Below are 17753 nucleotides of genomic sequence, written 5' to 3' on the forward strand. Positions count from 1 at the left end.
GGAGAGGCTTAGGATCCTCCAGGACATCTTTAAACGCTCCAACATCCGACTTACAGGGGTACCAGAAGGGGAAGAGGAGCAGTCACGAGTGGAAAACCCACTTGAACAAATAATAAAGGAGACTTTCCCCAATCTGGCAAAGGAAATAGACTTCCAGGAAATCCAGGAAACTCAGAGAGTCCCAAAGAATTTGGACCCAAGAAGAAACACATCAAGGCACATCATCATTACATTAGCCAAGATTCAAATGAAGGAGAGAATCCTAGAAGCAGCAAGAGCTACGGGGGCAGTCCCCTACAAAGGAGTTCCCATCAGACTGTCAGCAGATTTCTCAAAAGAGACCTTACAGGCAAGAAGGGGCTGGAAAGAGGTATTCCAAGTCATGAAATCCAAAGACCTACAACCAAGATTGCTCTATCCAGCAAAACTTTCATTTAGAATGGAAGGACAGATAAAGTGCTTCTCAGATAAGATCAAATTCAAGGAGTTCATCATCACCAAGCCCTTATTATATGAAATGTTGAAGGGACTTATCTAAGAAAAAGAAGTTAAAAAAACATGAACAGTGAAAGGATAGCAAACTCACAGTTATGAACAACCATACCTAAAACAAAAGCAAACTAAAAGGACAGCTAGATCAGGAGTGGAAACATAGAAATGAAGATCTCAAGGAGGGTTAGCAATAGGGGAGTGGGAGGAGGAGAGAGGGAGAGAAGGTATAGAAAATAAGTAGCATAGATGGTAGGTAGAAAATAGATAGGGGGGAGGGCAAGAATAGTATGGGAAATATAGAATCTAAAGGACTTGAGACACATGGTCATAAACTAAAGGGGGGGTAATGGTGGGGATGGGGGGGTAGAGTGGAGGGGAATGAGAGGGGGAATAGAACAACTGTAATGGCATAATCAATAAAAAATAAATTAAAAAAAATAAAAAGTAAAAAAAATTTAGATAAGTGTAATAAAATAAATAAATAAATAAAAAGAAATGAAAAGTGAGAGGTTATGAAATATGTGCTTTTAAATTCTTTAGAACTATTTTCATTATACATTATTCTAAAGAATGTATTTTGATGATATCTATCTTCTATATAACATAAAAATAGTGAATAGAGCAGTTCTGGTTTACAGTTCTGAAAAACCTTTAAGTTTTGGTTGAGCAGAGAACAGCTGGGTTGACATCTTCTATGTTCTCTCTGCTGCCTCATCGAATGGCATATTGCCTCCAGAAAGCCCCACTGTGCACACCCGAGAGAGTGAGGATGAAGACCAAGTGTCTGAGCATTGTTGTGAAAACAGTTCAGACCTCGTAGAGCCTTCGAAAGGTTCTCAGAGATTCCCTGTGGTCCCCAGGCCACACTCAGAGGACTCATGACAGTGCGTTCAGACTTCGAGCTCCACATCTGTAGAGTGAAAATGATGATCAGACTGAACTGTGTGGTCACTGTAAGGTATTTGGCACATTTTCTGAAACATAAAGGGGACTCAGTAGTTGTTGCTCATGGATGTTATAATCCATCCACATTGTACCTATGATCCCTGAGTGGAGATGGCAACACGTCCTGACTTGGGGGGGGTCTGTTCTCTCTCAACATTTCTCTGAGAGCAATCCTACCCTGTACAAGATCTAGAGAAGCAGGCATTCATTACATTAATCATTTCAAGAGCATGGCTGCCATCATTCATGGTGTCTGTCTCTGGCTTAAAGCCCCTGAGATTCCTCCAAGTTCATGGAGAATCAGCACAGGACTAATGGAAGCCCTGCCTGGTCCCTAGATCTCTTCCCCCAGGGACGGTCAGACTAGATCTTTGCTTTCCTCTATAGAGGGAATTCAGAGAGTTTTTCTTTTCCTGTAGGGAGAAGATAACTAGGCAGATCATCTTATGGTCCTTGTGGGAATCTGAACTCTCAGTAGAAACTCCAGAAGGTGTTTAGATCATTTGATTCTCCAATGGAAGCTGTGCCCCTGGGCTTCTCTGAAGGACCCACAGCAATACCTGCAGCCCCTCCAGTGTCTGGGTCTCCACCTGCAGAAGCTGCAGAGGGCAGGCTGCTGCCCCTGTTCACTGGTGCATCTCTCTTCTCTGTGGGGTTTATACCATGTCAGAGTAGGTGCTCATGAGAAAATCCCACAGAGAAGAGACTGATTTGTGCTGGGAGGTCATGTTCAGTGTGAGTTAGTTGGGGGCAGACAGGAGAGCAGCCGACACCACTGTGGCTGTGTGCACGAGACTGGCACTGCTGGGTGCTGTTTCCTCCTGACTCCAACCAGGAAATGAAGGTCAGTGGAACTGGCACCTGGATTTCTTCCTTCCCCACCTCAGGGACTGTCTGCCTCCTGTGATGTGGGCAGGGCCCTGACCACCCTCAGAGTACCTCACACTCCCCTCCCGATGTGCCTGCATAGTGGTGGTCAGAGCCAGCAGGCTGTCTCAGCCAGGGCTTTATAGCCAGGCATTGGCTCTGAGTAAGAATTCCAGGAGCCAGATTAGAGGTGGTGTGTGTTTCCTAGTGAATGAGGAGAGTGACATCTATTGCAAGTTCTCTCCATGGAAGGGAATCTTCCAGGAAGTTTGACAGTAATTCATTTCTTTGCTGAAACCAGGTAAAATGTATGTTTACCATACAGTTACTTCCTTTCCTGACCAACCCAGGTGATCAGCTCATGGTGATGATTGTCAGATTGGAAATCACAGTGTGTGATGTAAATATATCCACTATCATCCAATAGGACACCATGAGTGGGAGACTCCTGGGCAGAGCCGGGGAAGTGGGACACAGCTCCAGAGCTGCAGAAACTCGGAGTCACAGGACCTCCCAGGTGAAGAACTGCTTGTGCTGACCTCACGAACCTTTGTATGTGCGTCACTAGTGTTTTGTTCTCACTGTGATGTTTTATCTGTTCCAGTGTCTGTGTCTGCTTAAGAGATTGAGTCTGTCTTCTATTTCATTGACATGTTGCTTATTTGATGTACCAAAATAATACTGTAATAAGGAAAATAATAAAAATAACTACATCTAAATTAAATTAATATATTTATGGAGACACAAAACTAAACAGTTAGTAAACAGATGTTCCTACTGACTAATAATACATTGAGTTACATTCAACAAAATTATTATTCTTCATGTTCAGTGATGAAATGTGTTTCCAACATTACTTACTGTGTCCAACTGTGTTGAGTAGAATTTGGCAATACTGATGTGGCTTCTCTCACTTTCCATAAGATAGCCGTATTCTTTAATTGTGGAAAAATTAATGTCACAAACTTAATGCACATTTACATAGAACTTTTCCAAACGTACTCATATTTATGAAAGTGAAAATCAAGGATTTTGTCGGTTTCTTCCAGGGATCAAATTCTAACTGCGCTTTTGTAATAAAATAGAAACCAAGTCTTGGTTAATAGACCTTGGCAAAGAGAAGATGCTTAACATACACATTTATTTAACTAAAAATGACAGTCATCTATTTAACAAACATTTCATGAATCCCTGTTTCATTTAGAACTATACTAATTGTTATGAGACATAAAGATGTGTAACACATATAATGATAAAAAGTTTGTTATTTGATGAAAAGCAATGTTAGCTTTAAAAATTGACATTAGATCTGAATCTCCTGTTCTGTTTTGTATGTCCTGAAGTTTACCCATATTCCCTTATAGTGAGGATTTAACTGTTGTAACTGTTGTTATTGGCGAAGCCTGTACATTTATATTGTTTCTGAAGAGCCCCCCACAAGAACCTAGCCTAACTGCCAAGGGTAGAAAGACCCTGTTTTCAGGCTGTCTGACATCCAGCCATTAAATGGGGCCCAGAGATGATCAAGCAGGCAGCTACTGCTCTCTCTCTGTTGTAACTGGACTCACCCTACGATATCACAGTTCAGATGAGGAAGGTGTGGTGCCCTGAACACCCACTGGAATAAAACAGTGAGGGCAGTGGTTGGCCCAGTGTATCAGCACATGGATGTGTTTGACACATTTCCATACCTCCCTAAGCACACACCAGCCTGAGAATGCTCAGTTACTGCGGCCCGACACCCCCCCAGGTATAGATGTAATTCTCAGCATTTTGAAATTACCAAATTCATCCACACTCACAAGCATTTAAATATGTGTGAATTAAAATTATATCCATGGTCTTAGAGATGAAACTCGTAATTATGGGGAATACACTGTCTGCTCCCCTGAAGCCTTCCTGTAAGGCCTGTGGGGTGCAGAGGGGTTAAGTGATGGTCATGTGTTAAAGGAATTAACTTGTAGTTGCTGCACAGGTAGGAGCCTTCTCCTCTGTTCATACACAGTGAAGAGTCATGTAATTACAGGTGCCATTTACCTAGAAAACAGGGGTTCCCCTAAAGCCAGAAACTGGAATTGAGAAGAAAACACTAGATGAGACACTAATGAGAAATCTATGTCTCTTGTTGTTCATGATGTAGATGTAAAGACGTCTAAGAGGAAATCCAAATGTGGTGTTGGGGTCGATTCTTTCCCATGGACAATATGGAACCTGGGGTGGAGGAGGTAGGACACGAAATAATGTCACATAGAGTGTGTCAGTTCCTTCAAATAAGAGGGTAAATAGCTCAGGTGGCAGGTAGACTGAGAGTAAGAAGGATTTTCAGTCTGGTGACCAAACAGCTGCACACATTGGAAGTCAGGCTGTTCTAAGCTCTGTAGAGCATTTACCATCCACCTGAGAGAAGAGTGAACTGCAGGAAGGTGAAGACCAGCAGGCTGTCACCTGAGTGTGAGGGGAGAACCAGTGCCCCCTGGCTGCCAGCGTGGTCGGAGCAGCCCCCCAAGCAGGACTATAGCACAGCAGAGGTGAATTCAGGGGTAAGGGAGTCAGGACTGTGCAGTTAGACACCCTTCCCAGTGGGCGGTTTCTGACAGAGCTGAGTCTCCCTGCTGCTGGGATTTTGTTGTTTGATCTTTAAGTGAATAGACAGAACCATACCTGAACCCAGATACATAAATTGTGTGACTGAGTTCAATGAGTACTGTCAAATCTCAGTATTTCCTGAAAGGATTCATGAGTTTCAAATTTTCTCACTGAAGCATTATATTGCACAAACCTAATGAAATAATAAATAAAATATTTATATTCAAGGAAATAGTGTGCAGCTGTTCACAGCATGTTGCATAGAAATATTTTGACATGAAAAATAGTTTCTCATACATTTCTAAATGAAAGAACCACCGGCGAGTAGACTAGCAACACTGTGATAGATATATTTAAATTTCTGATACCTATGAAAACATACAGTAAAGTGGTATTACTGTATGTACACACTATTAATACTGCTTACTTGTTCTAGCTGGTGTGGCTTAGTGGATTGATAGTCAGCCTGGGAACCAAAGGGTCACCAGTTGGGTTCCCAGTCTATGGCACATGCCTGGGTTGCAGTCCAGGCCCCTAGTAAGGGGCGTGTTAGAGGTAACCAAACATTGATGTTTCTGTTCCTCTCCTTCTTCCTTCTTTCTCCTCGCTAAAAATAAATAAATAGAATATAAAACAGTAAAAATAAAAAAGGTTTTCTTACATAAAAATGTTTATTTGTTTTTTTTCAGGGTATTATCTCTTTAGTCTTCAAAAGAGTTTCATCATGTTTTTCTAACAAAGTTTCAAAACTTGATGTCAATAGCTCATACAAGGTAAGAACCACCATAGTCACACAATGACCCATATTTTTAAACTTTAATCTTTACAATGTTTGATTCTGTGATTTTCTGAGTAGCAAGAAAACAATAATATGACTGGGTAATTAATAAGGTGTTAGTTACAAATCTATATTTTGCCCCAAAATAAACTACTACATACTATCAACCATTTTTTCAATACTAGTGTTAATTTAGTGAAATAGATTTGGCTCCATAAAAGGGAAGTCAGTTAAGCTGTTTCCAATGTTTACAAACATATAAATGTGTTATTGCGTAAACAAGTTGTATTCTTTGCCAAATTTTATGCTTGCTGTTTACAAAGAGGACATCAGAAATGTGACAAGTCATGATAAAAGTATAAGTTATTGAGATTAAGATACTGGTTTATGAGTATGACTCTTCTCTAAAGTAATCAGACTTTCTTGGAAGAGTGTCTGTGCCCATGGCTGAAGCGGGGAGTGTGTGAGGAAAGTGTGAACCAGCCATCAGAAGTAAGGAAGTGCTCAATAACTATGGAGACGTGTTAGAAAACAAAAGGGCAAGCTTGGTGAGTTTAAATCTCCAATAGGTAAGAATGATTAAATAAAGAGAAGAAAAAATTATAATCCCTTGATTACAAAATACGTGATTCCATACTGGTAGAAAAATGAGAGATGCAGATGTATTAAGATGTATAGGAGATTGATAGATAGGTAGGTAGCTGTTAGAGCCTTTCCTTATGAGGAAATTGACAACCAATCAATGTATCAGCAGTGATGGAGTAAGAACACCACATTTTGCAATAATCACTACTAGTAATCGAGTCAGGCAAGATAATCAACTGGCACTGAAATTAGTGGCTGAGAAGCTCTATAAGGGACAGAATATTATATAGTAAGTTTAATGGCTTTGCCAAAAATTATGTTAGGGAAAAAGGTAATGATTCTATAATGGGGATACTCAGGAGGCACCATGTTCACCAGGCGATCCCAGTGAGCCTCACCAGTGATGGAACAGTGAACCTCATGCACCTGTTCATGAAGCACAATAGAAGATACTTAATTTCCCTGCAGAGAGTGAACAATCTGAATAATAAATGAGCAGATGCATGCAGTTCCATTTGGAGAACATTGTAGTGAAGAATTTCTCTATCATCTTCCAATAATCAGTGGTCGCAAATGGCAAAGGCAGACAGAGTGACTATTTCAGATGAAAGGACTAAAGATGAATGATGTTAAATCTCACATGTGATTTTGGATTGAGTCCTGGGTGAGGGAAGGAGAAAGAGAATATTATACATTAAAGACTCATGTTAATATCAAATTGCCTGATTTTGATAATTGTGGTTATATTTCTGAATGTCCTTGTTTTGGGTGGAAAAATTAGAATTTAAGGGTAAATGGGTAACATGTCTATTTATACTCTAATCTCAAGTGCTTTAGAAAGAAGCAGTACTCATATAATAATGTAGAGACAAAAAATCATAATGCAAATATGAAATAAATAGGAAAATTAGTTAGATCTGGGCATATTGTTATATTAGAGTTTTTTGTATAATTCCTGTTATCTGTAGGTTTAAATTTATTTCATAGGGAAGTTAAAAACAGGTAACAAGTTTGGGGGAGGAGGGAAGCTTCCAGGAGTGACAAGGATACAACCTTTCTCTGAGCTCACATTGAGATTAACTCCACTTTGAATTGATTCTCTAGCCCTGACCTTTATCACACTTCAGTTCCTGACCAGGTCTCTGTAAGGAATGAAGGGGAACTGGTCATGGGGCACAGAGTTTGTGCTGCTGGGATTTCAGCTCAGCGCAGAGACAGAAGTTCTCCTCTTCTGGGTCTTCTCCCTGCTCTACACCTTCAGTCTGTTGGCAAATGGCATGATCTTTGTGCTCATCTGTCTGGACCAGAGACTACACACCCCCATGTACTACTTCCTCTCCCACCTGGCCATCATTGACATCTCCTATGCTTCCAACAATGTCCCCCAGATGCTGGCAAACTTAGTGACCCAGAATAGAGCCATCTCCTTTGTCCCATGCATCATGCAGATGTTTTTATATTTGGGTTTTGCTGCTACAGAGTGTCTGATTTTGGTGGCCATGTCCTATGATCGGTATGTGGCCATCTGCCACCCCCTCCACTACACTGTCATCATGAGCTGGACTGTGTGCACAATCTTGGCCACCACGTCCTGGTCATGCGCATTTTTCCTGGCTGTGATACATGTGCTCCTCCTTCAAAGGCTGCCTTTCTGCAGGTCTCGGGAAGTAAACCAGCTCTTCTGTGAGCTCCTGTCTATCCTCAAGCTGGCCTGTGGTGACACCTGGCTCAACAAAGTGGTCCTCTTCACTGCTTCTATCTTGGTCTTAGTTGGGCCCCTCTGCTTGGTGCTGGTCTCCTACACACACATCCTCTGGGCCATCCTGAAGATCCAGTCTGGGGAGGGCCGCAGGAAGGCCTTCTCCACCTGCTCCTCCCACCTCTGTGTGGTCGGGCTCTTCTTTGGCTGTGCCATGGTGGTTTACATGGTCCCTGACTCCAGTCAACAAAGGGAGAAGAATAAAATTCTATCCTTATTTTACAGTCTCTTTAACCCCATGCTCAACCCCCTCATTTACAGCCTGAGAAATGCTCAGGTGAAGGTCGCTTTGTACAGGGCGCTACAGGTCAGGTCCAGGTGAATGGAAAACTCACAGAGTTCTCTGAATTAGAAGTTTCATATACAAATAGTAATTGTTCAACTTCTAGCTCTGAAAACAGGGTGAACTTCCATAGAAGAGCATAGCTTTTATAGTTAAAATGGTACAACTAAATTATTGGAATTTTTAGTCTTTCTTTTTTCAGAAAAAGTAAATTCTCATTTTCTCAAGGCAGAAATATTACACGGAGAAGATACTAAATGTGCGAAAATTGTATCAACACACTTCTCTGTACTTAGATATTTGACTTTCTCTCACCTTTTGGTAGTTGGAAACAGCACAGTAAAAGTAATGCCCTAGGAGATTTCTTCCGAAGCTAAAATTTCTGAAATTTTAATATAGAAAATACTTCAGAGTTATATGAATGTGCCTCACCAGTTGTGTGGTGAATGCAATGAAAGGTTAAAGAAACTCCAAATTCCTTGGTGAAATTATTTAGTAGCAAAGGGGAAAATTAGGGAAAGTTATAGTGCAACAAGAAACTATGTAAAAAATCCTAAAATATCTTGAAGGTCAAGTGAAGTACATGTATTAGTAAGTGTTCAATTGGTTCTAGAAGTAAAAATTTTGAGCATTACTCAAACTTTACATTTATTCTTGGGTTAGGATCACTTCTAACAGAGCAAGATTAAATCCCCTGCTGAAGTTCTTGAAATGTTTCCCGCCAATATTCTTGTAGCTTCTGAACCACTCAGCTGAGGATGACTGCAGTGGCAGCAAGCAGCAGGAGACAAGTGTGACAGAGCTGAGCTGGCAAGGGGGGAGGGGACGTGGTGGGAGAGGATGCTGGGGAGGTTGACCCTTCACCTTTCTCCCCCAGGCCCCACCCCCTCCCTCTGACAGCTGTCAGTCTGTTCTCTGGATCTATGAGTCTGTTTCTATTTTGTTTGCTAGTTCATTGTGTTCATTAAATTCCACATGTAAATGAGATCCTGTGATATTTGTCTTCCTCTGACTGGCTTCACATAGCATAATGCTCTCCAGGTTCTTTCATTGTGTCACAAAGAGTAAAATTTTCCTTCTTCTTTGTGGCTGTGAACTATTCCATGGTGTAAGTGTTCCACAGCTTTTTTATCCCCTCATCTATTGATGGACACTTGGGCTCCTTCCAATCTTTCACTATTGTAAACAACACTGTAATGAACATCGGGTACATATACAGGGTCTGGCAGAAGTGTGGTTGGTCAGGTAATGATATGTGTGTCATCATCTGTAGTTTTAATTTGAGCATTTCACCTAAAATGTCACATGATGTGTGACTGTGATATTGTTATCTTACAGAATTACATGCTTATGACTTTGTGATATGAGGTTCTGTAATAAAATGTTATAATTCTATTTGTGCCTGACCTTAGATTCTTTCAAATTATTATTGTAGGCTTCTTTGAATATATTCCCACAAGTGAATTGGGTACGTCATATGGCAGTTCCATGTTTAATTTTTTTAGGAAACTCCATACTGTTTTCCACAGTGGCTGCATTCCTGCCAACACAGCAGGAGGTCTTCCTTTTCTTCACGTCCTCACCAGCACTTGTTGTTTGTTTATTTATTGATGATGGCCATTCTGACAGATGTGAGGTGATTGACTCTGTGGTTTTCATTTGCATCTCTCTAAAAGTTAGCGACATTGAGCATCTTTTCTTACATCTATTGGCCATCTGTTGGTCCTCTTTTGGGAAGCGGGTACTCAGGTCTTTTGCCCATTTTTTAATTGGACTGCTTGTTTATTGCTGGTGAGCTTTCTGAGTTCTTTATAGATTTTGGACACTGTTAACACCTTATTAGATATGTCTTTGGTGAATTTTGCCTCCCATTCAGTGGGTGGTCTTATTGTTTTGTCAAAGGTTCCTTTTGCTCTGCAAACACTTTTCAGTTTGATGGAGTTCCATTTGTTTAGTCTTTCTTTTGTTTCCCTTTCCTGAAGAGATATACCGCAAAAATATTTCTAGAATAAATTCCAAGATTATACTGCCTGTTTTCTTGTAGGATTTTTATGGCTTCTGGTCTTCCATTTAAATGACCCACTTTTCTTTTCAGAAATCTGAGAAGCCTTGTCCCGGTGGCTCATTTGGCTGGAGCATCATCCCATGAACCAAAAGGTCATGGATGGAGTTCCCACTCAAGGCACATACATACATTGCAGGTCCAGTCCCAAGTCGGGGTGCATGTGAGAGACATGCTATCAATGTTTCTCTCTCCAGTGGATGTTTCTCTTCCTCTCTCTCCTCCCCTCCTTTCCACTCTCCCTATAACCAATAAGCATGTTCTCAGGTGAGGATATACAAATCTGAGAAATGTATAGAAATAACAATATGAATCAAGGAAGCCGGCATCACAGAAAATGTAATTGAACTCTTTTGAAGGGTATTTCTCAAAACTGTAGGAATGCATTCCCCTCACTCGGTCACAGCTCTCACAGTCAGAACCCAGGCAGCTACCAACTGAAGTGTCTGTATGTCGGGCTCTGTCCAATATGCCACAGTCAGTTCTTTACTCTCTGTTTTTCAAGATGCAAAGGAAAACAACAATCTGTTCACCTTTTAATACACAGTACTTTATAAATTCATTTGGCAACAATTTATAATTATTTCCATCAATTCTACACCTACCGTGACTTTCTGAATATCTATTTTTTCTTGCGTTGGATGTTTACAATATGGGTGAAAAACCAATGACTTGAAAACCGATTTTCATGTAATTTATTTTGAAAGTCATTTAAATGATTAGTGTGTTGTCTTTTATTCACTCTGCTTTCAGATAGAAAGATTATCAAAATTCTAGAGGACCTTGCTTGAAACATGGGAGCTATAAATGCAGGTTGAAATGAGAGCTCTGATGAGTTGAAGTGCCCAATACTGATGGATGACGTACATACCTGAGAACGTGTGTATTGCAGGTAAGAGCTGCCTGTGTTGTGTGTGTCAGTGTCTTTTGTGCTTCTTTGTGTTTTGTGTGTATGTATTTGTTGCTCTCATCACTTTTAGAAGTTACAGGAATGTCACCTTGATAATGCAGTAAAAAAAGAGTTATTTGGGGATGGTTCATTTCCCAAGGTTATGGTGTGTTTGGTATCATGAACATTAATGTTTTGTTATTTATTGTACTCTAATTTTTTATTTTTATAATGGATGGTCAGATGATGACAAACTTCAAACACTGTGTCCTAAACTACTGTTTTCACAGCCTCATTTGGCTACTAGTTCTGTCACCTGTGTGTCAGTTTTCAGATTTTCTGAAGATCACCTGTACCATCAAACGAAAATGGAAGAAGGCAGGTGCCAATATTTATGGATTACCCAGTACACACTGGGCTTCTCATATGATCAGAAGTCATTTTGGGTGTTTCTGAGTGTGTTTCTCATCAGCGTGGAAATGTGGAGTTAGAGCACAGGTGGACATGTTCCGAAATTTGGTTAACTGCTCAGTTTTTCTAAGTTCAGGTTGTGATCCCAGAAAGTCAGGGATCACACAGTAAGGAATGAATTAGTTGTAAACTGCATGCTTCATTGATATGAGATTTCCAAAATACCATTTTGACTCCATTACATTGAGTCTGAGAGTGCAACAGAGTACAAATAAATATGACAGTGTTAGGTATCAAATCCTCTCCTGGTCCCAAAAGAGGCATGAAGCTTTGAGGGAAGCCACCTTGGAGAGGGTCCTTTCCTCCCCTCCCTGGAAGGGATGGACCCTGAATCTCCCCACTTCAGGGTAGAGATTAGAGGGAACCTCCAATGCTTTGTGCCCTGTACAAACCTCCCTCGGCCAAGCCTAATAAGGCCCATGGGGACACCTCAACCATACTTTGGGGTTTCCAGGCCACCCCTTGTTGCCTTCATAGCCTGCTGCCTGTACCACATCAACACCTTGAGTTGTCACTTGGACTCTGATGGTTTTTTTGGGTGCTTCCATGTCACCTCTGCTGCCACTCATGGGACCCAGATTACAGAGGAGAGAAGCCTAAATATTGAGGTTAATGCCAGGAGCTTACTCATTGTCACACTGATCGTGCTTCCTCTAAGGTTCACATGGACCAGGTTTGGGGACCAGGGCAGTGCTGGGATGCACAACATCGAAACAGCACAGAGCATCTCAGGTCTGTAATGAGTGACGTCATCTCAGAGCAGTGCTCTGTGCCTGCGTGTCCTGCAGGGGCAACAGCAGAAGCAGGAGAAGAGAGTTGCTCTCTCTCCTTCCTGGTGGCAGGGGTCACACACTGCCTCTTCAGCCCTGTCCTCCAGTGAGACCTCAGGACTGCCAACTAGGTCGAGCCCATTAGAGACTAAAACCCCCCTTTTTAAGAATTTCTCATTATTTTCGGTCAGAAACAAAGAAGTGGTTTTGCAGCTCCCACAGGAGCTCCCAGAAGGCAGGACCCCACTTGACTTTCAAGTGCTTTCCCTTCTGAGGTCGTTGGGTCTAAATGCAGGTGCTAAATAAGTTCCCTCCTTTATTTTACCTCCTTGGTGTAGGAGCAATTCTCACTGTTTCCATCTTCGGTGGCAAAATGCTGAGCCACTACGTAACACAGGGCAGAACTGGGCATTGGGTCTCAGAGAAACAATTTGGGCTGTGTATGGTCCCCAGGAACTTTTGAGTGTTGACCTGTGAATGATGTAGATGCACAGACTGTTTACATGTTCTCCAGTGCCTTTCACCAGCACATTCACCCTGATTAGTCCAGGTCATTCCCCTCATGAGAATGTTTATTCTCACATAGGACATTTTACCAGACGTTATAGGTGACTAGTATAGTTTGGTTGGCTCTTCTTTCTTAGTGGCAGGTTGACTTTTACTGATTCCTTCCACTTCTCAAACACAGCGGTTGGGGATGCGCCCCAAAGACCTAGGTGACTTCTGAGGGTGTTTCCAAAAAGTGGACTTTGTACCCCGGTTTGAGGTGAGGGTGGCCTCTTGCTTCCAGAGTCTTTCTCAATCTCACACAGAGAGTGAACAGACTTGATCAGAACAGTAAGTGTGTGCCCTTCACCTGAGGACATGTAATTACTGAATGTGACTCTTTTTTCTCCATTAAAATTCTCTTTAATAAGAAAGTTGTAAACTCATATTCAACAAAATGATAAAGTGATCAATTATTCCACATTAACTCAAAGAGCTATTTATAGTCATTAAAATGATGACTGTATAGATTTCATAGATACATAGGAGTTATTATAAGATTTAGAGGGAAAATATGAAGCAATAATTACAAATGTTATGCAACTGCAGTTATGGTACATATACGCAGTAAATAGCAATGTTTACCACATAGGATAGTATAGTGTTGGTCGTAGGGTGGTAGGATCTTTACTATTTAGGACTTTTACAAAGTGTGTTTCCTGCTGTAGGAAGGTTTGAAGATGTCACATCACTATGTTTACACCTGAAATCATCTAGCCAGTACTAGCCTGTGCACCAACTATGCTGAAATCAAAATATATTTCACAATAAAAAATAGAAATAAATTCAGCTAGTAAAGTTTGTAAGATGTAAGAAAAACTCATATTTCATCTCTGTCTTAATTTTAAATACTATAGCATGAAAGGTCATTTTGAAAAGCCACCGAACCCTTGCTTAGCTCCTTTCGGCAGCACAGCTCACTGAATATGAAGATCAGATGGGCTCTTATCAGAACAGCTACCGTATTTGTCCATCCCTCATCCAGTGCTGTGCACTACACATCGATAGCATTCAACATGCAATGTCTCATCCAGCCATCTGGTAAGTGTGGCAACTGGTACCAAACCTGCAAGGCAGGTCTACATGGGCTCTGATAGGAACCAAACCCCCAGACTTTCAATTTATAGGGCTACACTCCAACCTACTGAGCCACACCACCCAGGGCAGATTACTGTTTTTGGTGGCTTCCAATTGCTTATGTTGTGTAGGTAGGGAGCTCTAAAGGAGACTGGAGCAGGGAAAAGGACCTTGCTGCTTCCTGTCTGCCCACTGCTCTTGTCAGCCTTGCCCAACAGCTCTTGGCAGTGGCAGTGACGGCCCCCTACCCAGCCTTAGTTACTCAGCTTCCCAAAGCCAGCCTCGTCATTCCATGCTGGGGCCACAGTGGCGTTGGGGTGCTCCTTCTCCTCATAAGGTCAAGTTGGAACCCAACTTCTCTGACCTGCTGGATTCTAAAAACCCAACCTCTGCTGTGTGCCTTGAACCCTAGGGATGGCAGCTTCATGAAGTTCTGCCTGTTCATCTGAGAGCTCTGTGTTTACTGTTGTAGTTCCCCAGTGTCCTTGTACCCAACGTGTTGTATGAAAGTTACTCTACTATCGTCCAATACTCAGGACGCCTCCACTTTTCTGGGCATACTTGAGGGAAGGGTTGTGGGTGATGCTGGTACCACTGAGCATTCTCCCTCACATTATCCCAACTTTCTATTTCCGAGTCCCAGAATCAGGGCTAATCCCTAAGCAAGATAATATAGCTCTACCTGAAAACATATGTGCCAGAATTTTTTTTTATTGACTTTTTTTTTTAAAGATTTTATTTATTTATCTTTAGAGGGGAAGGGGAGGAGAGAGGGAGAGAAACATCAATGTACGGTTGCCTTTCGTGCGTCCCCTGCTGGGAACTGGCCTGCAGGGAACCTGCCTGCAACCCTGGCATGTGCCCTGACTGGGAATCGAACCGCGATTGTCTGGTTCGCAGGCCCGTGCTCAATCCACTGAGCTACACCAGCCAGGGCTGTGCCAGAATTTTTGATGTCTCCTGGTTTGACTTTGTTTTCACCCCATCTGGCAATGCTAGGGTTACAGTGACTCAGCTGTGTTGCCTGGTGGTTGAGGTGGCCCACCAGTCCTGCCCTTGTGTGACCCCACCCTCTGGAAATCAGGACACCTGCTCAACTGCCAGCTGTAACAGCACAGGCTCAGTCTAATATCTCTTCCAAAGGACGGAATCTGAGTGGAAATCAGGGATAAGTGGGGAGGAGGAGGAAGAGTAGCTGAGGGTAAACAAAGGGAGGTAAGGAAATCTAACATTACATCAGAGCCTCAAGAAAGGCTCCCACCTGCAGAATGATACTGTCTCTCAGCACAGTTATGCCAGACGCACAGTGGTGACGTCACACGTTTGCTCAGACGACCTTGCGTTTGGAAGCTGACAGGGTCAAATGGAAGCTTGCAGTCCTGAGTGGCCTTTACTGGGACACATTTTGGTCACGTGACAGGACAATAAACTGGACCAGTTGTTGGTGACTGGATGGAATTCTGGCTAGGTAGCAGTAACTTTCTACTCTTATTTTTTAGGTTGCTTCTACTGCACCAGCTCTCTGTTGGGAAGAGGTTTCCAGGAACCACTCTCCATGGGGCCATTGGACTGTGTGTTGTTCAATTCTCAGCTGGCTGATCACAGTGTAACTGTGCACCTTGATGATCACATGCTAAGAAACGTCCCTGCTTTAATGGAAGAAATGTACCACCTGGGGAACTGGGCACAGGTATGTATTTATTTTTGTGGGAGGAAAATTATTGAACAGAACAGAAGAAGACAGTGGGTTACTGGGGGAAGGAAACACAGACTTCACAGGGTAGGTACCAACTCCCTGGGAAGTGCCCCTGTATAGCAACAGGCAGTTTCCAGGAGGCCTTGTGGTACACCCAGACTAAGTCACACTGAGGGAGGACTACCACTTCTCTAGCAATAATACGGGGGACCCATGATTTGTGGGGTAACAAAACAAACCTTGCGACTGCCTTCATGCCTTTGATATACAATGGAAATAACAAGCATGGTGGATTGTGCCCATAAACAGACAAAAAAGCTTGGGAAAAACAGGTGGCTCTCGTGGCATCACCAGAGACACTAAGTTTCCTTTCAATGAGGAAGAATGGTCCGTAGGAAAAAGTTTGTTCCCTAAAATGATCAGAGTAGGAAGATCCAACTGCCTCACATAAGTAAGTCTTTTGGAATACAGATCTGGACAGTCAAAAGTATTAAAAGATTGGGTTAGAACCACCTCACAGTGTAGCACAGTTGGTGAATGCAGCCTGAGGAAGGTGTTGATTTAGCTATCTGCTCATTTGTGTGCCTGAGTGTTCTGCAGAGGTTATAAAAGGGTAGAAATAACACAGCTCAAAGGGGAGCAGGTACCAATCCAGTTAGCACATAACTATGGAAATGCATGTCATGGCTTTCTACAGGATGCACCTGTCACTCCAAGTTATCCCAGGACCACAGTGGTTCCTCCAGGTGGGGTCACAGCCATGCCTGGGCCGTGTTTCTTAGGCTAAATAAACCATCACTGCATCTGTTGTGTATGGGCCCCCTAAACCCAGATGCTCAGGAGGTCCAAGCACTTTGCTGTAGAAGGTCCATGAGCCAGGTGGGCAGACTGGGCAAACAACTGTTCACTCAGGTAAGTTTACATAAATTGAAAATGAAAAAAAATTGAAACATTCTAATTCTGTCCTGAGAGTGAGGCACAGGAATGGAAAGTGCGTTCTTCTGAGGTGGGATTCAGAGTTGCCGGGACGGTTTGGGGTGGGAGTTCTGGAGGCAGGTGTGCTGATAACGAAGACAGTGGGCATGTGGGCATCTCCTAAGGACCAACTCAGGATGTTAGGACTGGGGACAGGGCACAGCAGGTAAGAAAAGACTTGGCAGACAGGTAGGATTCTGAAGAAGGCCTCCCAAGTCCCCCACCCCCTGGTCATTTTGTAGTCATGTAATTCATCCCTAGTCAGGGGACTGCTCAAAAGGGATGTTGCCCACCAACGGATCCTAAACCAGGGAGGATGTGCTTGTGGGCTGAACCCAGTCAGGGGACCCTCCTGAGAGCAGAGGTCCCCCTACCACCTGCCAAAGGAGGAAGTCAGAGGGGGAAGTGAAGGGTGAAGGCGGAGGGGCCACAGGCAGGGCCACAGATGGGAGTGCACACCTTACCTGAAACTTGGGCTTCACCTGCAAGTCCTACACCTAGAATACAGCCGAGCCCACCAGGCCTCCAGCCCATGAGACCCTGAGACAGTACAACACACGGTGCTGGTGGAAGCCTGTTCACACGTTTGTGCTCATCTGCTGCAGGGACGGGAAACTGAAACACAGTTGACGTCTGGTAGGACTCACCTGCTTCCAGCTCTGGCCCTTCCCAGACTGGTCATCTGTCACTCCATGCAGGACCCCCTTGAACTCTGAAAAATCACTAAGGCCCCAAAGACACTTTATTTATGTGTTTATGTGTGTTGGTGTGTTTCATATAGAAATGAAAAGTGACAGCTTACGGAATATGTGCTTTTAATTCCTTTAGAACTATTTCCATTATATGTTAACCTAAAGAATGTACTTTGATGATACCTATGTTATATAGAACATAAAAATAATGAAAAGAGCAACTGTGATTTACACTTCTGAAAAAGCTTCATGTGTTGGATAAGCAGAGAACAGCTGGGTT

General features: G+C 42.7%; 1 protein-coding gene across 1 annotated transcript; it reads left to right on the plus strand.

Annotated features, from left to right (window-relative positions):
• The first annotated feature begins 7404 nt into the window (after positions 1–7404).
• On the plus strand, positions 7405–8334 carry LOC119065526 (olfactory receptor 2A2-like). Its single transcript, XM_037167603.2, has one exon. The coding sequence runs from the start codon at positions 7405–7407 to the stop codon at positions 8332–8334; it is 930 nt and encodes a 309-aa protein (XP_037023498.2).
• Positions 8335–17753: the final 9419 nt, after the last annotated feature.

The sequence above is a fragment of the Artibeus jamaicensis genome, unplaced genomic scaffold (genome assembly GCF_021234435.1).
Source record: "Artibeus jamaicensis isolate MK-2021 breed Jamaican fruit bat unplaced genomic scaffold, CSHL_Jam_final contig_1044, whole genome shotgun sequence".
Lineage (NCBI taxonomy): Eukaryota > Metazoa > Chordata > Mammalia > Chiroptera > Phyllostomidae > Artibeus > Artibeus jamaicensis.

Bases quoted from the DNA above. Each gene is read 5' to 3' on its own strand.
- LOC119065526 (XM_037167603.2), top strand. From the start codon at position 7,405: ATGAAGGGGAACTGGTCATGGGGCACAGAGTTTGTGCTGCTGGGATTT.